The 23234-nt window shown below is 34.2% G+C and overlaps 1 protein-coding gene across 2 annotated transcripts; it reads right to left on the reverse strand.

The window, feature by feature from the left end:
- Positions 1-13: 13 nt before the first annotated feature.
- On the reverse strand, positions 14-10264 carry LOC141678506 (glutathione reductase, cytosolic). 2 transcript variants are annotated; one of them, XM_074484850.1, is made up of 17 exons: positions 10105-10264; positions 9409-9553; positions 8461-8525; positions 7941-8010; positions 6711-6782; positions 5642-5845; positions 5223-5296; positions 5044-5127; positions 4385-4472; positions 3978-4059; positions 3553-3626; positions 2464-2571; positions 2061-2125; positions 1268-1381; positions 953-1052; positions 712-765; positions 14-511 (listed from the first exon to the last, which is right to left on the reverse strand). In XM_074484850.1, the coding sequence occupies exons 2-17, from the start codon at positions 9547-9549 to the stop codon at positions 419-421; spliced, it is 1488 nt and encodes a 495-aa protein (XP_074340951.1). In that variant the 5' UTR covers positions 9550-9553; positions 10105-10264; the 3' UTR covers positions 14-418. The 2 variants fall into 2 exon arrangements, with proteins under 2 accessions (XP_074340951.1, XP_074340949.1); XM_074484848.1 differs by having other exon boundaries at positions 8461-8528.
- Between the last annotated feature and the right edge of the window lie 12970 nt (positions 10265-23234).

The raw sequence follows: 23234 nt of genomic DNA on the forward strand, positions 1-23234 counted from the left end.
TATTTGTAGTATATAATAACAAAGAACAAAAATAGATATATCATATATGATTACAAGCAAAGTTGCGTACACAAATTTTGTGAAAGTAAAAATTACAAACACTTTATTTTCCTGAAGTTCATGCAGGCAGTCAAAACTGAAAATTGAAAGATTCCACCACAAAGCCAAGCATGCAATGTTCCATTTATTTTTTAGTGCAGTGTAGTCCAAAACCCAAGGAAATATTTCAGTCCTCGTCTTACTAGAGGATTCCGACAATGAATTTTATAAACAGTTACGATCTTAATTACAATATTTATCATAATGAGAATGGAAAATTAACTAGGAGTCATCAGTATCACTGTGTAGCAAAATCTTGCGTGTTCACATGTTTGTGTCTTGGAGCCTTGGACATTATAACATTGATGAGTATTCCATTTCAAAGGCTTGTTCTTGGTTTACCAGAAGGAATTTTTCTCGTAACTGACCGCATGGTGACAAATTCTTCGGCAGACGAAGGGTGTATGCCCACCTGGAAAAAAGGTAATGTTGGAGTTACAATAAGCATCTAAATGATGAAGACAAATCAAACCACCACATGGATTTTACACATAGCTAGGATGCGTACTACACTCTTATCATGAAAGTACATTTTAAACTCTCAATAATAGTAGAGTCCTCAAGCAGGTTTTGTGATGTCAGAATTTGAATCTTAATCTAATTTTAATTTACCGTGCTGTCAAATTGTGCCTTGGTTGCTCCACACTTGAGTGCCACTGCAATGCCCTGTACATAAAAGCAGAACCAGTTAGGCTGGATTCCTTTATGACTTGTATACCAGACAACTGTAAAAGATAGTGTGATATTTTGGAATATAACCTTATATTCCTCAATAATCACATCAAGAGTGTTAGTATTAGATTGAGCTACTTTTGAACTTCTCTAGCCAATTAATATAGTACAACAAATCTACCTGAATAATTTCAGGGGCGTCTGGGCCACACATAGATGCTCCAAGAACTTTATCTGTGGCAGCATCAACAACAAGCTTCATGACTGTCTTCTCCTGCCGCCTGTGGGCATACAGATGCAACCAGTTTACTGAACACAGAATTCCGCGAAATTTGATAGTTGTAATCTATCTGTGTAACTTATCACCTTCTTACAATGCAGGATCAATCAATTTACACCAAGAGAAACAAAGTATACTTTATCATGCTGATACTGTCGAGATACATCAACATTACTAGACTTTTCTTAAATAATTATGATTAAAATGCTCACGTACCCAGAGATTGTGTTCTTCATTGGATTAAATGATGAAGTGTAAACATGTATATCACCCTTTGCTTGCTCTATAGCCTGCTCTTCGCTCAGTCCAACAACCGAAAGAGGAGGTATGCTGATTAAATGAGGAAGAAGATGCAATCAAGTTAAATATAGAAACTGAAAATTCAACACCAACTAGATATGACGACTAGCTATTTCAGATTGCATCACGCATTAGAAGTTCTTCAATTATATAATACAATAACCAACATTATCTATGTCAATAAGTATAGACCACTAGAAGGTTTTTTTGTTTGGGAGGGATGTGTAATAATCTAACCACCTTAGTTGACTTCTAAAAATTAATATACATTCCACGAAACCCAGAAGATAATCTCTCCAAATTCACATAATATGTTATGGTTAACACTTAACATAATACAAGTATTTGATGAAGGCCTTAACCACTTGCTGCAAATAGGCAGTATAACATGCTAAAAGCTGTACGAATCTAATTACATTTTCACCTTCACAGTCACCAGTGACTCAGATGCACAAAACACGACATATCAGCCTCCGGGTACAGACACTTAAAGCGGAATCTGACTAATTCAGTTACATAAGTCAAATTAACAAGATTATTGGCGGGTGTTACTTAACTTAGAAGTAACTGAATTTAGAAATATCTTGACAAACATTTAGGCCATTTAGAGAGGGTAGCTTGGAAAAAGCACTGACTTTTACCACGGCAAAGTGTAGCTCTACCATAAATGCAAAAATAATGCAAAGGATTCTCAAAGAGAGAATAATACCAAAAGACAGCATAAGGTATGTTGTTGTAGTCAGGTTTGCTGGGTTCACCGCCAAAAACAGTTTTCTGCGTAAATTGCAGAGGATTGTGAGATACATAGATATCATACTTTCATTCCACAGAAAGTCTTATTTTAATGTCAAAAAGTAAAGCTACTACAACAAGCTTTAGATAATGATTCATAAATTTAATGTGACTACTTGATACTTGTATCATAATTGCATAACTTGTTAGATGTACAGTTAATCACTATTTTAAACTACAAAAATTGCATCATTCATCATCACTTGACCATCAAACGTTATTATACCTTCCACGGAACCCAAATGATTATCTCTGCTAAATTCAAATTTAAGGTAAGGTTAACCTAATACAAGTTTTTAATGAAGGTCTTAACCACTTACTGCAAATAGGCTTCCCTCCATTAAAGCTACTGGAGTGAGATTCATCCGATTTGTAACATCGCCAATGGCCCATATGCTAGGGACTGTTGTCCGAGAGTACTCATCTACCTGAGAAAATTAATAGAAACTGGAAACTTAGGTTGGAATTATTATATTGTGATTGTGACAAAATATTGCAAGTAGGGCTGCTCTAACACTCTTACTTGAAACAAATTTTCACTATTGACTATATATGCACAGACTTGCACAAAAGCAAAAGGTGAAAATTGAAGGTACAAAACAAACAAAAAACAATATATCAGTATATCTATATATAATATATCAGTATATCGATATATAATACAATTCCAAGACTTTCTCAAGAGAATTTCTAAGATTAACATATGCAAAGTCAAACAAAGTTTATTTGATGTAACTGTCTAAAATGCAACCTATCTGCAAACCACTGGCTGTGATTATATAATACGAAAATTCACTCTACCCTGAGTTAACAAACATCGAATAATCAATGTGAATATGTAATGCATGCAGTAATATGTATAGAATAATATTCAGAAAACAAGTTTGAAGGTAAAACGAAAGTCCCAAATTATAATTAATTTCTACGGTACACATAAAACAATTTCAACTGCACTAAAAAAATAGCATTCAATACAAGGACCAAAAGAGTGAAAAACTTGAAAATAAAAGTGAAAGTAGAGATTTCTGAATTTAAAAGTTGGCAATGTCGTGTAAGAATGGGTCGGAAAGGGAACAACGAACAAGTCTTCTGGAATCTATGTGAATTGGGTGCCTGGGTGGTATCTAACAAAGCAAATTCGAGTCATATCCCACATGCATGAGATTTTCTACCATCTCTTTCAATAGTGTAGACATATCTCAGACTTACTTGAGGAATATTTTATTTTTTCAGTACACTAGTTTCTTAGTGGGGAGGAGTGATGATTCGAATGCATGACCTTGGTCATGGGGAAAGTCTCAAGACGCCTTGCCACTAGTCTAACAATGAATGCTCAAGTCTCAACATATCTCAAAAACTAAATAGCATCTAGCTAGCAGCAGTATATAAATAAAGGCTAATTCGGAAACCTTTATCGCTCCCACTTCATCAATCTCAACACCAACAGCATCTAAATTCAGCCTCTTCGAGTTCGGGGCCCGACCTGCAATTGATAGAGAAGGACTCTTTTAAGTACCAAACTAGGTGATTACCAGATAATGAACTGTGAGAGTCAGACGGGTCAACTTTTTTGCTGTCTGCATATACCAGATCTGACTTGCTCGTGTTGTACATGACATTCAGCTAAATGGAAATTAATGAAACTTTACCTCGCAGAGGATTTATTTTTTAGATGCCTCAAAAAGTCAGTTTAGCAAGGTACAGAATATAATGTAGAAAATTATACATATGCAATATACTCTAATGTATATAACTATAATACCGGCTTTAATAAATATTTATTTTTATACCAAGCACATGTACACTCGCTACTTTGATTGGATAATGGCATTACCGGTAGCAAAGAGAACAACATCTGCCAATATTTCTTCACCGTGGTCTGTACGAACTTTTATGCCCTGGTCCGTTTTAACCAGCTGAAATGAAGTTGATAAACATCAGTAAACTATAAAAAAACATTTTATTACAGACTAAGTTGGCCTGGTTGTAAAGGGAAGTCCGATGCTAATGGTTAAATGGACTAGAGCTATTACTAATTGTCACCAAAACGTAGTATTTGGTTCTGTAATGGAACTTATACTCCTATACTAATGGTAGAGTGAAATGGCATGGGGTTCTAATTGTGGGAAAAAAAATAGCCTGCAGAGCACAAAGGCAAAAGAAAAGGAAAAGCAATATAAAAAACTCCAAAGATGATATGCAGCAAACTTGAAAACCATATACTTTACAAATATGTAGTACCTCCGACAACGAGGTCTGTGCATGTACATGAATTCCCCTTCCTTCCAGATTTCTTGCAACTACAGCTCTCATTTCATCATCAAACCCTCTGCAATAATACAATGTATCAAACACATATTTAAAATAGCAGTGCACATAAAAAATTGAATTGAGGCATCTTTTTGTCAAGGTAAATTGAGCAGCAAGTATCAGACACGGGAAATTAATCGTATCTAAAATACCTAGTACTAATACAAAGCTTGTAAGTTGTAAAACACTAGTTTAAGCAAGGGTTGAGATATCAGAACAGGATCCTAGGTGCATAACTTTCCAATAAAAACTCGATCATTACTCACCAAATTATTAACCTGTCTGGAGCTCATAATAGTTATTGTTTATATATAAACTGTGGGTGCAGAATCATACAAAGTACAAACAGAGAGTAAAGCTCAGCCATAGACGCTACAAGCAAATGGTTATTCTGTCACTAACCTAAATCTTAGCAATTTACATTGTAATTGTATCACGAAGACCCGATTTACATTATGTGATAGTAAATGACAATTTACAAGGTCCTTAGCAGCCAAAAAATGAGCTAAACTTATGTATAATTTGAAATTTGCAACAAAGTACAATGCAAATATAAGAAAAGAGAACATAAAACATCATCAGTTGTCAACCTTAGAGGAAGTTCTTTCCTAAAGCACAAATTCACAGTTGCTCCCATTCCACGCCATATTGAAGCAAACTCAACAGCGATATACCTAAAGAACAACAAAAGGCATCAATCATGAGGTCTGTAGCATGATTCGAATAACTAATATCTAACAGGGATGATGAGGTGATGAGAAAAGCTTACCCTCCACCAAGTATAACAACACTCTTAGGTAACTCTTCCAAGCTCAAAGCCTCGTCAGAAGTTATACCCAGCTCCTAAAGTTGAAATCCAACAATTAAAAGAACAACAAATACTGAAAAACTATACCACGTTCGGAACAAGAGTTTTCAAACTTAACAAGATTCTAACTTTAACATACAAAAGATTATAAAAAACAGATCAATAATACATCATGTTAGGACAGATACAACTTAGATACCCTAACATGACTTCATTGCTAAACAATATCTAGCTGACAACTAGTCTTACAAAGGTCAAGTCATATATATTCAAGGATCATCTATATATTTGAACTAAAGAGGTAGGTGTAGGTTCAACAGTAATAATGTTCATCAATGGAAAAAATGTTCTCATATATTTAACTTTAGAAACATATATACCTGCCCAGGAATTGGTGGACGCTGAGCTCTACTACCAGTTGCAATCAGGATATGCTTCGTCGAATATTTAAGTTTAGTGCCGTCTAGTTGTGTTACTTCTACCTCATTCGGACCAACCACCTTGCCTTCACCTTCAAATAGTTTAACTCCTGCATTGGAAAGCATGCGCTTGTAGATTCCATTTAACCTAACAATTTCGTCTGTCTGCAATTTAGGAGAAGATCAGGTGGCAAGATAATCAAAAAAGCTGCCCCATACGCTTCTTAATATCAATTACAAATACAAAGAACTAAAGATCAGTGAATGTATTTGACTCATCCAAAGATGAATGAAAACTAAATATGTCTTTCAAAGCAAGAAAAATCCATTAGCAAAACGTATTGATATCTAAGTTAATGAAAATAGTTTTTTCTTTGCAGCGACATAACTGAGAACAATTCCTTCCATTCATATTATAGTAACAAAGAATTAATTTATCTTCTCTCAGGATTTCCAAGTGCAAGCATCTTAATAGAATAAACAAATTAAGGTCGAAATATGCAACTAGGAAACACAACTCACTAAAACAAATTGACCCTTTAACGATATATTCAGGTGACGATACTGATAAGTTTGCTAATAAACTTTATAATTAAAATTACTGCAATCTTTACACCCAATCACGACTAACATGATATTCATTCTAAACGACTTAACCAGAAAAAGAGATGGCCACGGTCTTTAGATCAGTTGTTATTAACAAGCAGCGCCAATTCAACAATTGCCAGGATTCAAGTTGTTTCGAGCATGTTAACCAATATTAGGTTTCTCAGATTCAACGAAAGCACTTTTCACCACTTTTGCAGTACCCCAAATCTTATATGGAGAAAAATATATTATTAGAGCTCTAGTTGGACAACTAGGAACTGTGACGGTGTTAAATCAAACTTTTTAATAGTTTTCCTATATTACCCTGACTATCAACTATCAAGCCATTATTGCTCCTAAGTCCTAACATGGCCTATCAGGAAAACTTGCTGAGGGGATGCAGCTGCTTACTACATAAAATATGTACGACTATCAAACTAACCTTTTTCTGCAAAAGTTTTTTCCAGTTAAAATCAATCTTCTCATTTAGGTCCCACCCAAAGCTCCTTGCATCCTGCAAAACCATCAATGATAGATAAACTACATAGAACAAAACATATTTAAAATGTAATTTAGGAAATATAAAATTTAGAGAGTCAACTGTCAAGAGCAACGGATGTCTGAAGTTACATGCCAATGGAAAGCAGTGAAATTATCAATACATAATCTTTTGTATGCAAAGCTCTTTAATTGATAGAGCATACACCAAAGAAATCAAATAAAAAGTACAATGAAGACACGATTTTGGACATGTAGCCTCAGCGTTAGTTACATACAGAAGATAGGCGTGATAATGAATAGACAAGAATATGCAACTAAGATTATTATTCCATCATTCTTCTCCCAACTTGGATTATATTTTTTTTACATAATCTAATTGCTTGACTTTGATAGTTCTGTGAATGAACCAAACAAACATATGTGACAGACAGAAATCCACTCAATTAATGTGAAATTAGTAAGCTAAGATATACAGAAACGCTCTTGCCCACAGTGAACTATAGCACATTTTTACCATTTATTGTGAAACTTTTTTTGCCTCCTATATTTCAGTTACGTACGTTTTTAGATAAGCTTATGTAAGATTGATAAAAAAGTAAACAATGAAGCAGTGAAGCTGTAATCTTGTGTTGCCAGGAGGCTCACCACATAACACTGATCTGACCAGAAGCTTATAAGCTTGATGTGTAGTATCACATTATAGCTAGGATAATAGTGGTTTATATTGCAAGCTTGCTTCTTATAGAAGTCGATAACTACAGTCTAGAAGTAAAGGCTAGGCTACTAAATGCCTAGAACACTTAAACTCCATCCCTATACATATTACTAATTTGGATATAAATTCTCCCAAAAAGTAATTTCAATTAAAAACAAACTCTCTCCAACTGCTCTCTCTCTCTCTCTCTCTTTAAGTAACTCGCATTTTCTCTGATCTAATCAAAATTCTCTATATAATCTATGTAAATGTCTTTGTTCATCTAGCATTAGACCCAGGCATAAGTTGACAAACTACAAGTTGCATATAAGATTGCACATGAGACATGTCAAGGAAATAGTGATCTATAATTAATTATTCGCTGCATTTATAATTTTATTAAGTTATATCTGGTCATTAAAGAAAATCAGTAATCAAGTATCTTACTATACATTAAATATAAATCATGAACCTCACCTCAAGTTCTGGCCCAAAGGATGCTCCATAAACACAAATCTTTTTTGGAACACAACCTCGAAGGACACACCTGTACAACATATGAATCAAGGTCAGATGACATAACTACAAAGTTGCAACATGATCTCAACTACTACAATCAGAATTTTTGAAAAACTTAATGGAATAAAGTGAATATAAATCTTGAGGGTAAAGATGTTGAAGGCTAGAAAATGCCTTAAAAAATAACTTGCGGGGTTCTCTTGGGCCTCGTACCTAAGAGAGGGGTGAAAATGTATTACCCTAAACTATAGAACTTACAAAAACAAGCCTAGACTTGGACACTGTAAAGCTGAAATTTGAAATTTACATAATAGTGCTTTATCACAGAGACTAAAACATTGACTATTTATATTAGAGGCTTATTCAATTAAGCATGCCATATAGCTTACTAAACTTCAATTCAATAGAAGCGTAAGACAATAAGCAAACTGTAAGAATAAGTCAAAATACCCTTAACGAGTTAAGTACATTAACTTACGTTCCGCCTACGCCTCCTAGGTTTTCAGAGCTAACTGGATGGAAGGGAAGCTCACACATACCAACCTTCTAAAAGAAAAAACAAACTGCTGTAAGAAAAAAGAAATTTCTTGTATAAATATTAGACAAAAAAATGATACACCGTGGCTCAGCATGCAGCGGACCAACTGCCAAATTAGATATATCGCTGAAACTTCAAATAATTCATCAATGCATAAGCAAACAAACGCTTTGGGAACTATATCTTAAAAGTTTCTTATATCTGTGAAGCTATTAACCACTATCGTTACATCTTGGAAATGATAATCCATTTTATAGTGTTTTAGAATATTGCAACTTAATCCACAGACTTCATGGCTTTAATAAGTTCTCTCTCGATAATAGTGCTTCAGCATAAAAGCAATAATCTTCTCTTCAATAATGTTCAATCTGTAACCAGATACTTCACTAAACTATACAAGCAGATGAAAGTTACTAAATAATGTAAATCAATACGTTATTCATTGCCGATTTAAGGGGTCTTTTGAATTGTTGATGGAATCAAGATGAAGAGTACGGAAATGGTGTAATTGGAAACGGGGATTAGGAATGATATTAAATCCTGAGGGGTGTGTCGTGTATAAAGTTCCCACTCCAATCAACAAGATTGTTAATCCAAACACTTACACCTGAGAATGAAGTCCTGATTCCATTGAGACCCATTAACAATGAACTGGCGACCCCTAGGTGTGGTCCTATTAAAGGATGCTCTATAAGAATGATCTGCTTATACATTATCCTATGATTACATACATGTCTCGATATAATTTTCGATAACAGAACAATAGCAATTACTTACATAATCGATCTAATTTTGCATACTCTTCTCACAACACGCGCAATCACAGAGATTACACAAGTAACATTCCAATACACTGTACACAATATGATTGATTTTTCGATTGATTACCTTAGCTCCAAACTGAGTAGAAAACCTTGAAGCTCTGACACCTCCACTTCCGGCACCAATAACAAACAAATCGAAATCATAGTGCTCGTTATCTTCATTAACTTTATCCACCTCTCCATCAATCAACATTTTCCTCGCCATTATTCTACAGCAATCACAAAGTATACATCAATTTCAAGGAATATCCAATAATTTTGCTAATCAATTTAATTTTCTCTCTCTCACACATATTCAATTTCACAATACATCGATTTAACCTCTCTCTCCCTCACACACACTTATTCACTTTCACATGTAAATCAATAAACATGTAATTTATTACGTCAATTTAATACTCTCTGTCCTCTCCCTCCCTCCCTCTCTCTCACACACGTATTCACTTCCTCATAAAAATCAATTTAGTCCACTCTCTCCTCTCTCTCTCTCTATCTATCTATCTATCTCTATCACAATCACGCACTTCTACATCATCTACTCCTCTCTCTCTCTCTCTCTCTCTCTCTCTCTCTCTCTCTCTTACACACACGTATTCACTTTCACATACACAAATCAATTTAGTACTCTCATCTCTCTCTCTCACACACACACAATCCATACAATTCACACATAAAAACACAATCCAAAACTAGTACACACGTCGATTGATTGTAAACAAAACGAATCTAAAAATCAAACACAAAAAGATAAATAACTTACACAGCAAGGCTAGATCAAGCACCGTGTATGTATATATGTATATGTTTTCTAGGGTTTTAAAAAGTAAGAGTAATCGCGCCTAGGGTGAGGAGAGCAGCCACGAAATGATTAGTTGCTTGTCTTGTTCAGCACACACTGAAATTTATATATTTAGTTCTGTGCAATTAAATGCATTTTAAAAAGATTGATTCATTAGTACACCAAACTTAGTTATTTAATTTAGAAAAAAAAAATCATTATAATTATTTTAAAATTAAAAATACCGTTTAGAAATCGCAGCTTTTCGCTGAAAAGCGTTATTAAAATTTAAAAACTGTTTTTCGGAAAAGTGTTTTTACCTAAAAACGGCTGTTAGAGAAAGTAAGTCTCCAATGTTTTTAGAAAAAATAGTTTTTCACCTTTTGAGGAAGCCAATGTTGATTTCACCATCAAAACTTACCAAAATTATTATTATTTTTAAATTTTTGCATCAAAATATATACATATTAAAAAAATTACCAAACAGTCCTCTGATTTTTACAACACTTTTTTCAACCGCACTTTTTCTAACAAGACAACAATTTTTAACAGCAATTCCCAACGAAGATCGCCTCTAATCTGATTCATCGTAATCTCGTATTGTTTCTAATCTCATTCCATTCATTTTTTTCCCGGTTTGAAATTTTATAATTCCGATAATTTCAAAGTATTAATTTCGGAATAATTTATATCAAAAGTGTTAAATTATAATCCCTCTTGAATTAAAATTTTACTAGTACTTTACAAGTTATTAGAATATTATGATATGTTTTGTGATGAAATAATACAATTAGTTAATTTTGATCTTTTTATACTTATTTATATCAGACTAACAATCTTTCCCGTATTTTTCACGCAGAATTTTTACTGATATGTAGAATTAATTTGAAATAAGAATTATTAATGTTAAACTTTCACCTTATAGTCTTATGCTATTAGCTAAATTGTATAAAAGCTAAATTACTATATTATTTTATACAATATGAAAGAATTTGAAAAAAAAAAAGTATTGTTTCATTCCTATATTATTACCGGTCATTATAATATGAATCTTTCTTTATGGAATATTTTGTAACTTGTAATAATTAATTAAAAGTCAAAAATAAATTTAGGAAATGTTTCTTTCATGCTTTACTATGACACGGCATTTTCCTTAAAGCATACAGGTGAAGTGGGCCCCATCAAGGGCATAATGGGCCTGGATCAGATTGTGGTCAAAACAAAGTTGGATACTATAAAAAGATGCAAATCATACAATCACAAAATAGTCAAAAACCATATAGATGGAGGCAAAACTTTTGTAAACATCATCACTTACGTCCATTTTTCTTTTACAAATAAGAATAGTGCGAGGCACGGGCATGAAATATTATCCCGAACGAATTTGTATCTATATAAAAATAATTTTTGAATATAATAAATAATTATTTTAACTTTTTATTGAATTGGCTTACTTTCTTTTCTTTTCATACATACTATTAGAGCGGTATTAGATAACTTAAGTGGTTAGAGTATATTTTTTATTATAAAGTTCGATTTTAACTTATCCCGAAAATTTTGAGATTAGATATTTATTATAAGCTACATGATCCTAATTAATTAAAAAATTAAAACTATATTATGTAACAAAAATATTTGAAGTTTATTTATAGACATGATCCTAATTAATTAAAAAATTAAAACTATATCATGTAACAAAATTATTTAAAGTTTGTTTATAGGGATACGCATCGGGTCACTTCAGAGTAGGATAGTACTATCCCCTCCTCTGATCCCCCGAACACACTTTGAATTCTAAATGGGAACTTTTTTTATCACGGATCCCCGCCGGAACGGGGATTCTCGCGGGGAAGAAGAGGATGCAAAGAATAATTAAAAAAATAATTTTATATTTTAGTATATTTTTTAAATAAAAAATAGTCTACTAATTCGTTATATATAAAAACATTGATTATATCTCATATTTTTAATATCAAATCATATTAAAATTTATTTGTAATGTAAATGAATGACAAATTAAAATATATATTATATCATAATGTAAAAAAGTTGATCAATAAAATTATAGATTATTTTTAAATTATTATAATTTTTTAAATACTGTTTTTATAAAAAATATTTAATAAAACATATATAAAAATATAAAAAAAAATATCGGGGTTGACTTAGAGAATTTTTAAATGTGAAGTTAGTGAAAAAAATATGAGGTGGTGGCATTTTTAAAATTTTATAATAAAACTACAAAAACTAAATAAAAAAAGACACGTAAATAATATAAACTAATATGTAGCACAATGGTAGTGACTTGAATTTTTTGAGTAGGAGGGTTGGGGTTTAGTAGATACAACAATATACCTATTTTTAACAAAAATTGTGTGAGAAATGACATTTTTATAATTTTCCAACGTAAGAGGGCAAAATTATAATTTTACCGCCATTAAAATATCTCAATTTATCCCTAATCCTCTTTTAATATATAGAAAGAGATATAATATAAAGTAACAGTTTATTTACTCTAAAGTTAAAATAATGAAAAAAGATTATTATTGAAAGAGATGATGTGGTTTATCTAATAAAATTTTTAAAAAGGACTCGATGAGACAATGCAGCATAATGGCACTAATGGCACTGACATGCACTTTGACAACAGAAGGTTATGGGTCAAATCTCTTGTATACGCAAGTTTTCTTAATTTTAGCTTAAATTATATAAGAGTGTCATTTGTGTACTTTTTGAAAATAAAATGGTAAACTCGTAATTTTACAGCCTTTAAAATGGCTCAATTTGTCCTTGGTTGTCCTTTAATATATAGAAGGAGATTCTTAAGAAAATTAGCCCTTTTCATTTTATTTAATTTTTTGTTGATTGAGTTACATGTGATAAAGTATCGACAAAAAAAGAGAAAAATATATTTTTTTATAATATTATTTGTTCACGATTACAATAAAAGATGATCTTATATAGTCAACAATCAAACAGTAATAAAAAAAATCCTAACAAATAAACTATTATACTAATAAAATTATTTAATAATAACATTATTATATATGTTAACATCCCCTTATAAATTGAGCGTTTACCGCAAATAAAAAACGGAGTCACATGGTCAAACAAATCGAAGGTTGCAACACTAGAAACAAGAGCATCTAAATAAATTCCCAGAGTCACAAATCCAAACAACCAAAAACTTCCGAGCAAATTCAAAGTTGAGCACAAAAGCAAAGATGCAGTAAAACAGGGTATCCAACCAGTAAGAGAAAAAGAATCATGCATGTCACTCAATAATCAACCAAAACAACTTTAAAGGTAAAAAAGTATAACCACGATAAAAAAAGCTAATAGATATCGATTTTTGGCAATGTCTATATTTTCTTCGACTGATATTGATGTCGGTGATGTCGGTGATGTCAATTGTAGCCATCGCCCAGAAACTGATGTCTTTACCAAATCACACATCAGTTTTTACAAAAAAAAATGATATTTATTTGTTCATTAGACATCATTTTGGCATGATGTCTATATAGGTTGTACACGTCAGTTTGCTTTTAAAAAAATTGTTTTTTTTATTTTATTCCTAGACATCAATTTTTATAGAATAAAAGTGTCATATATTTAGTTGTTACACTACTTATACAATACAATAACTAAATTACTTTTCAGCAAAAAATAACCAAAACTGAATTTGGTATTAACAAAAAAAATCCAAAATTCTCATTCTCGCATTAGTGAGTAAAACTGTTAGGAATATATGTGCATTAGTTTGATGATATGTTTAACAAAACACTTAAGTAGAAATCTAGTGTTTGTAGCCTCAACGGATAAGACCATTTTGGCTATCCGTTGATGGTGTAGCTTTACTTAGAAATAAGTCTAGTGTTATAGCACATTTCAGTCTCTGAATTTGAGATATAAATTCTTAAATGTTGAGGGAAATTATAAGTCATGTTGACTACTAGAGGATATGCAGATAGGAAGGCCAATTGTAAGTATTTCATGCCTTGTAATTTTGTATAAATGAAATGGTGTCAACGGATAACTTAAAGACCTTCAACGGATGAGAAACAAAGCTTCAACGGATGTCTCTAAAGCTTCAACGGATAACATCCTTCAACGGATGAGTGCATCAACGGATAGAGCTTCAACTGCTAACACATCAACGGATAAAGCCATCAACGGATGAAGGCTTCAACGGATGTTCTGTTAAATAGCAGTTGACAAGTGGTAGTTGTACCTACAAACAGAGGCACATGGGTTGACAGAGACAACTGAGATGTGGTAGCCTATTTCAGGAACATCAGAAAAAGCAGTCGTTCTACTCTAGTATAAAGAGGCAATAGTCAACAATGTACTGGAGTAAAATGGAGAAGAAACAAGTGGAGAACTTATTTTATAATTGTACTTTTTATCTTTGTCTTCACTTGTACACTTGGTGTTATATAAACCAAGTAGCAGCTAGTAATTAGAAAGGAATTTTTCCAGAGCTGTTTAGAAAAATCTTGAGAGAAAAATTATCTAGTTTGTACTAGGACGCAGCTGTGATAAACTTCTTGAATCACAGATTTTCTGAAATACCATCTCTGGTGGAATAACAATCCACCAGAAAAGTTTTTAAGGTATGTTGTGTTTTTTACATTAGTGTTTGAATATATATCTGTCAGTATTAGCTTAAAGCAATTCATACACTTGTTTATCTTAAACACATAGCCTTTGAAACTGCTCAAAACTTGAAAAAGTTTTGAGATTTACATTCAACCCCCCTTCTGTAAATCTCATTGTTAGTTCATTAGGAATAACAATTGGTATCAGAGTAGGCTCTTGACACACAAAGAGTTTAAAGATCTTGAAAACTAACAAAGATGAGTAAGAAGGATATTGGAGTAAAAATCCCAGTTCTTGACAAAGACAGTTATCACCATTGGAAGGTGAAAATGCACCTTCATCTACTCTCCCAAGATGAAGGTTATGTAAACTGCATTGAGAATGGTCCTCACATTCCCCACAAAGTAGCCACAGTTGCTACAGCCACAATTGCTGTTGGTCGATCCATTCCAAAACCTAGAGCAGAATGGACAATGGAAGACACAGAAGAAGTTCACAAGGATAAGAAGGCTATGAACATTTTGTTTAATGGTCTTGACAAGGATATGTTTGATAATGTGATAAATTGCACAACTGCCAAAGAGGTTTGGGACACAGTTCAGCTACTGTGTGAAGGTACAGAACAAGTAAAAGAAAACAAAATGCAGCTTCTCATTCAACAGTATGAGTATTTTCATTTTGAAGAAAATGAATCTTTAAATGACCCATTCAATAGATTCCAAAAGCTGTTGAATGGACTGAAGTTGTATGGTAGAGTGTACCAGGTGAAGGATTCAAATCTTAAATTTTTAAGATCCTTGCCAAAGGAATGGAAACCCATGACTGTCTCCTTGAGAAACTTTCAAGATTATAAGGACTTCACTCTTGAAAGATTATATGGAATCTTGAAGACTTATGAACTAGAGCTGGAACAGGATGAGGTATTGGAGAAGGGAAGAAAGAAAGGAGGTTCAGTTGCCTTGGTAGCTGAAAATGAGAAAGAATGCAGACAAGAAACTGTGAGATCAACATTAAACTCCAAAGATGGCACAAGCAAATCAGAATCAAGCAAGGGTAAGGAGCAAGTTGCTGAGAATGAAGACAACTCCAGCCAAGATGACTCTGATGGTATTGATGAGCATCTTGCATTTCTGTCCAGAAGATTTACAAAGATGAAATTTAGGAAAAACACTAGAGCCACTAAACCTCATAAGAACATGGTGGACAAATCTAAGTTCAAGTGTTTCAATTGTGGTATAAGTGGACACTTTGCAAGTGAGTGCAGAAAGCCAACTTCTGAAAAGAAGAAATTTGACCAAGTAGATTACAAAAAGAAATATTTTGATCTGCTCAAGCAAAAGGAGAGGGCTTTCATTACTCAAGAAAAAGACTGGGCAGCTGATGGAGAAGAAGAGGATGAAGATGTGGAATATGTCAACTTGGCTCTCATGGCTGATTCTGAGGAAAATGAAGTTAGTTCATCAAGCAACCAGGTAATCACTACTGATTTAACACAGCTTACTAAAGAAGAGTGCAATGATGCTTTTAATGACATGTCTACTGAACTGTATCATTTGCGTGTGTCTCATAAATCTCTTGCTAAAGAAAATAGTAGGATTAAAGAGAATAATTTGTTTTTAAGTAATAGAAATGCTGTGTTAGAAGATAAGTTGATTGACCTAGAGAAAACTAAGCTACATTGTATATCTGTTGAAAATGAACTAGCTGAATCTGTTAAGAAAGTAGAAATACTTTCTAATCAATTAGAGAGAGAGCAAGAGGTGATTAAAGCCTGGAAGACATCTAGGGATGTTAGTGCTCAAATTGTCAAAGTCCAAGGAATTGAATCATTTTGTGAGACTGCCTGGGATAAAAACAAAAAGAAAATGGAATTAATTGATGGGCTGTCAACGGATGTGGAATCAACGGATGATGAAAATTATCCGTTGAAGGAAGAAAAGGAGCATCCGTTGAAGGTTCCTCAATTAAAACAGGCAGATGTTTCTAAAAGTGAAAATCTAAAGAAACTCAACAAAAAGTTTGGTTCAACTTCCAAGAACTTTGTCAAAGAAGAAGCAAGCACATCCAAAGATTTCAGTAAGGTGAATATAGGACACATGACCTTAGAACAGTTAAAGAATAGGCTCAAAGTGGTTGAGAATAAAAAGGAAACTAAAAGGAAATCTAATAGAAATGGGAAGGTAGGGGTTAACAAACATAACAATTACACACCTGATAAGTATGCTCCTAGAAAAAGCTGTGTGCATTGTAGTAGTGTTAATCATCTATCTGCTAATTGCAAATCTATTAAGAAAACTCCCATACCTGTGCCCTCTTCCATGCCTAATATGTCTGCATCACCTCTGCATGCTATGCCTGTTATGTCTCAACAGAATCCTTATGCACATTTTGCAAACATGCCATATTTTAACAATCCTTATCTTGCTGCATTTAGTATGCCTCAATTGCCATACAATATGCCAATATGGAATAACATGCTTGCACAATCCATGCCTTATCAAATTCCAAATGTGCTAAATGATTCTGTGACTAACCCTACACCTCAACCAACTACATCTAAGATCAAGGTTGACTCAAAGTTACCTAAGTCTAAAGATGCAGGAGGAATCAAGTCTAGGAGAAAGGCTAACAAGAATGGACCCAAGGAAACTTGGGTACCAAAATCAACTTGATTGATTTTATGGTGTGCAGGGAAAAAGAAGAAATCTATGGTACTTGGACAGTGGCTGTTCAAGACACATGACAGGAGATTTCTCCCTGCTCACAGAGTTTAAGGAGAGAGCTGGCCCTAGCATAACCTTTGGAGATGACAGCAAAGGGTTTACTATGGGATATGGCTTGATTTCAACAAGGAATGTCATAATTGATGAAGTTGCATTAGTTGATGGTCTCAAGCACAACTTACTGAGCATCAGTCAACTATGTGATAGAGGGAATACAATTTCCTTCAATTCAGAAGCCTGTGTTGTCACCAATAAGAAAGACAACAAAGTGGTTCTAACTGGAGTTAGAAAATGAAATGTGTACTTAGCTGACTTCAACTCTACAGATGCAGAATCTATTACTTGTCTCTTCAGCAAAGCAAGTTCAGCTGAAAGTTGGCTATGGCACAAGAAGCTATCCCATTTGAATTTCAAGACAATGAATGATCTAGTCAAAAAGGACTTAGTTAGAGGAATTCCTCTTGTTGAATTCTCAAGGGATGGTTTGTGTGATGCTTGTCAGAAAGGCAAACAAAGGAAAGCATCATTCAAAAAGAAGCTTGAAACAACAATTGATGAACCATTACAGCTGCTACATATGGATTTGTTTGGACCAGTCAATGTATTGTCAATTGCAAGAAAAAGATATTGCTTGGTGATTGTAGATGATTTCTCAAAGTTTTCATGGGTCTATTTTCTTGGATCAAAGGATGAAGCAAGTGAAATCATTATCAATCACATCAGGCAAGTCAATAATCATCCTGACTTGAAGGTTAGGAATATCAGGAGTGCCAATGGAACTGAGTTCAAGAATTTGACAATGAGGCTGTTCTGTGAAGAAAATGGAATCATGCATGAGTTCTCAGCTCCAAGAACACCTCAGCAAAATGGGGTAGTTGAAAGAAAGAACAGATTTTTAATTGAGGCTGCTAGAACAATGCTTGAAGAATCAAAGTTACCAACATATTTCTGGGCTGAAGCTGTTAATTGTGCCTGCTACACTCAGAATATTTCTTTGATCAATCAAGCTAAAGGCATGACTCCTTATCAGTTGTTCAAGAGAAGAAAACCAACTCTAAACTTTCTTCATGTCTTTGGATGTAAATGCTTTATACTGAGAAATCAATCTGACCATAAAGGGAAGTTTGATGCAAAGGCTGATGAAGGGATATTTGTTGGTTACTCAGTTGGAAAATCTTATAGGGTCTACAATCTAAGAACCAACATTGTTATGAAATCTGTGCATGTTGTGTTTGATGATAAAAAGATTAATGGACTAACAGATGAGGGACACCATGAAAGACTCAAATTTGACAACATTGAGATATATTGTGATGATAGTGAAGAGGAGATTGATGGAGATGACACTTCAAAAGGGATTCAAGATATGCCCTTGGATAATGCACAGAATTCTGCATCCGTTGAAAGAGGCAATGCAGTATTCGTTGAAAGACATAGTGCATCATCTGTTGAAGTACATAATGAAGCATCCGTTGATCATAGTTCATCAACAGATAATCGATTTACATCATCAGTTGATAGAACTCCAAGTTTCCTGCAAAGGACCAACAACTCAGGGGGAGTTTCAACTGATCAACACTCTGTCTCACATCACGACAATACTGAGGCCACCTCATCTAGAGCACATCTTCCACCTCAAAGGAAATGGACCAAGAATCATCCCTTTGAACTGAACTGATCATTGGTGATGCATCATCTAAAGTGCAAACAAGAAAAGCTACTCAAAATGAATGTCTGTATAGTAGTTTTCTATCTCAGGAGGAACCTAAGAAAGTGGAAGAAGCCTTAATGGATCCAGATTGGATATTAGCTATGCAGGAAGAGCTGAACCAATTTGAGAGAAACAAATTTTGGAAGCTGGTACCCAAGCCAAAGAACAAGAGTTCCATTGACACAAAATGGGTATTCAGAAACAAGATGGATGAAAATGGCATTGTCATAAGGAATAAAGCCAGATTGGTTGCTAAAGGCTATTCTCAACAAGAGGGAATAGATTTTGATGAAACATTTGCTCCAGTTGCAAGACTTGAAGCCATCAGAATCTTTCTAGCCTATGCAGCTAATGCCAATTTCAAAGTCTATCAGATGGATGTCAAGAGTGCATTTCTAAATGGGGAATTGGAGAAAGAAGGTTATGTAAGCCAACCTCCAGGTTTTGAAGATCAAAATTTTCCAGACCATGTGTATTATCTGTTGAAAGCACTCTATGGACTAAAGCAAGCACCTGGAGCCTGGTATGAGACTTTGTCAAAGTTCCTTCTAGATAATCATTTCACAAGAGGTACTGTTGACAAAACTCTCTTCTTTAGAAATGTTAATGGCTCTAAAATACTTGTACAAATTTATGTAGATGATATTATATTTGGATCTACAGATGATAAGCTTTGTAAAAAGTTTGCTAAATTAATGCAAAGTAAATATGAAATGAGCATGATGGGAGAGCTAACTTACTTTCTTGGGTTACAAGTAAAACAAGTTAGTAGTGGAATTTTCATTAGTCAAACTAAATATATTTATGATCTTTTAAAGAAGTTTGACTTAATGGATTGTTCACCTGCAAAAACTCTCATGGCCACTGCCACTAAGCTTGAATTAAACAAGGCTGAAAAGTCTGTGGATATTACAAGTTATAGAGGCATGGTTGGCTCACTTTTATATTTAACTGCTATTAGACCTGATATAATGTTTTCTACATGTCTCTGTGCTAGATTTCAAGCTGACCCTAAAGAATCTCACTTAGTGGCCATTAAAAGAATTTTCAGATATCTCAAGGGGACTCCAAATCTAGGAATTTGGTACCCTAGAGAGTCTGGTTTTGATCTAATTGGCTACTCAGATGCAGATTATGCAGGTTGCAAAATAGACAGGAAAAGCACAACAGGCACCTGTCAATTTCTTGGGAACAAGCTTGTATCATGGTTCAGCAAGAAGCAGAATTCTGTTTCCACATCAACAGCTGAAGCTGAGTACATTGCAGCTGGTAGTTGCTGTGCACAAATACTATGGATGAGGAACCAGTTATTTGACTATGGTATGACTGTTGACAAAATTCCAATATTTTGTGACAACACAAGTGCCATTGCCATTACTGAAAATCCAGTGCAGCACTCAAGAACCAAGCACATTGATATCAAGTACCACTTCATTAGGGAACATGTGATGAAAGGTACAGTGGAACTTCATTTTGTTCCAAGTGAACAACAAATTGCAGACATATTTACCAAGCCACTTGATGAATCAACATTCACAAGATTGGTAAGTGGGCTAGGTATGCTTAATTACTCTTAAAATTCATGTCCTTATTGCAATTTGAATTGAAGCCTGAAATGTATTAGCTGCAAGAACAAATTTGATTTTTAACACAAATTATTCCATCAACGGATATTCCCTATCCGTTGAAAGTCAAAATTGTTCTGTCAACGGATGTTCATTATCCGTTGAAAGTCATATACATTTCTGGAATTTTTATCCGTCAACGGATAAAACTGAAGTGCTCTTCAACGGATGACAGTTTACCTTATCCGTTGAAATATCACATCAGTCGATTCAGGTGTTTCACAGCCGTTGATTCTATTGTCTTAACCATTGATACTCATACATACAGCTGTATGTATTTGTTTTAAAGGTAGTTTTTAGAATACTTACAGTTTATTCTTAAACGGCTGAAATTCACTTACATATATTTATTGTTTAATCTCTTATTTATGCTTTTTAATTTGAGAAAGTATATAAGCCCTTCTGATTTTTCATTTTTTACTTTATGCTTTCTTGAAATTTCAAAGCTTTTACCATTTTCTCTCTGCAAAACCTTCAAGTTATTCTCTGCAAATTCTACTCACAACAATGGCACCAGTAGTAAAGATTATGTCTCAATCCGGATTCATCTATGAGAAGAATAATTTCATAGCTTTGGTAGAAAAGAATGAAGCCCACTCCGATTATCACAAAATGATGGACTTCATCAAAAACTGTAAACTTAGCTATGCAATGCTGGAAGCCCCAACGATTTACTGTGAAGTAGTTGAGGAGATTTGGACAACTGCTGAGTTCAACTCAATAGATATGACTATCTTCTTCACTCTCAAAGGTAAAAATCACTGTGTTAACTGTGATGATTTACTAGCATGTTTTAAATTACCTGAGAACAATGCCATGACACCACACACTGATAATGATGTATCCAGCATGTTAGATTCCATAGGTTATTCTCTTAACTCTGCTAGTTTAGGGAGTATTAAAAGAAAAGGCCTTAGGAAAGAATGGAGTTTTCTTGGGGATGCCTTTATCAAGGTTTTCTCTGGGAAAATTAGCAATTTTGATGCCATAACTTCATCTCTTGTTAATATGCTCTATATGCTTGTTTCTGATAGGTATTTTAATTTTAGCAACTATGTTATGCTAGAATTGGGTACTAGATTAGGTAACAAAGCTAATAGATCTAATAACATCTATTATGCTAGATTCTTTATGTTATTGGCTAACCATGTTGCTGAAGGTTTGGTCATAACCAATGAGAATAATAAACTCAAGTGCTGGGCACAAGAGAAAAGAGTTCTTGCAGATTTATTGAGAATGGATCTCAACAGCAGTGTGCCATTGGTATATTTACCAATCATGAATGCACCTCAGGTAAGTGAGGTAATTGCTTCTACAACTCCTACTTCTTCCAACCCCTCTATTTCTTTATCTTCTAGTGTGGCCATGGAATCTGTGACAATGCCCCAACAGATTCCTACCAAGGTCACCAAAACTAAACTTTCAAAATCAAAGACAAAGAAAACTACCTCTGTTGTTTCTCAAAAGACAACAGTTGTAACATCTACCATTAACCTTGAAGGGAGTGAACAGGGTGTGAGTGGTGAGGGGAGGGGTGAACATCAAAGAAACCCCCAGAATAAGGAAGGAGAGTTAAGTGCTTCCCAAGCTAGCCAAGCCACAGTTTCTCAAAAAGCTGTGGTGGTTGAAAGGGTTACTAGCATATCCCTAGCTGCATCCTCCCAAAAGGATGTAACTATTGAAAATAGTTCCCAACCAGGAACACAGAACAAACGAGGGAGGGACACAAAAGCCAAACACTCACCAACAAAAGCCTTTATTAGAAGAAAGAGAGCAAGAACCCAATCTTCTACACAGGGTGCACACACTGCACAGATACATCCATCTGTATCTATGCCTTCTCAAACTCAGTTTGATGTGGCTCCAACAAATGTGGAGTCACAGCCCCATTCTCTCACAATTAACACACATCAATCACCACACACTTCATCACCATCTCTGGATGTGGATATGTTATTCCCATCAATTCCTGATTCTCCCTCTTTACAACTCAGGGAGGAGCCCCACTCAAATACAGGTGATCATCATCTTTTAGATGATTTGTTGGATCACCCGCAAATTCTTTCAGATGTAATTGAAGGATCTGTGTCACCAAAACTCATATCAATCTACACAGATTCAACAGTTATATCACTTTCAATTTCTACTTCTTTTCCTTCTTCAACGGATATCACTCATCCATTGACAAGTGGTTGTTCTTCAACGGATAAGCTTAACAGCAATTATCCGTTGATACCATCAGTTTCAACTTCAACGGCTATTCCTCATCCGTTGATAGTCTCTACACACACAACTGAAACAATTCCAAGTGTAGAAGACTTGATTACTGTACAATCACTTCTAGGACTGAGGGAAGAGAGTGACAATTTGAGTGAGAGGCTGGGTTGCTCCCAGGCAAAAGGAGAGATTGAGAGCTCAAACATGCATGCTATTTTTTCCAGCATGGCAAAAGTA

Source organism: Apium graveolens, chromosome 8, assembly GCF_009905375.1.
Source record: "Apium graveolens cultivar Ventura chromosome 8, ASM990537v1, whole genome shotgun sequence".
In the NCBI taxonomy this organism is placed as follows: domain Eukaryota; kingdom Viridiplantae; phylum Streptophyta; class Magnoliopsida; order Apiales; family Apiaceae; genus Apium; species Apium graveolens.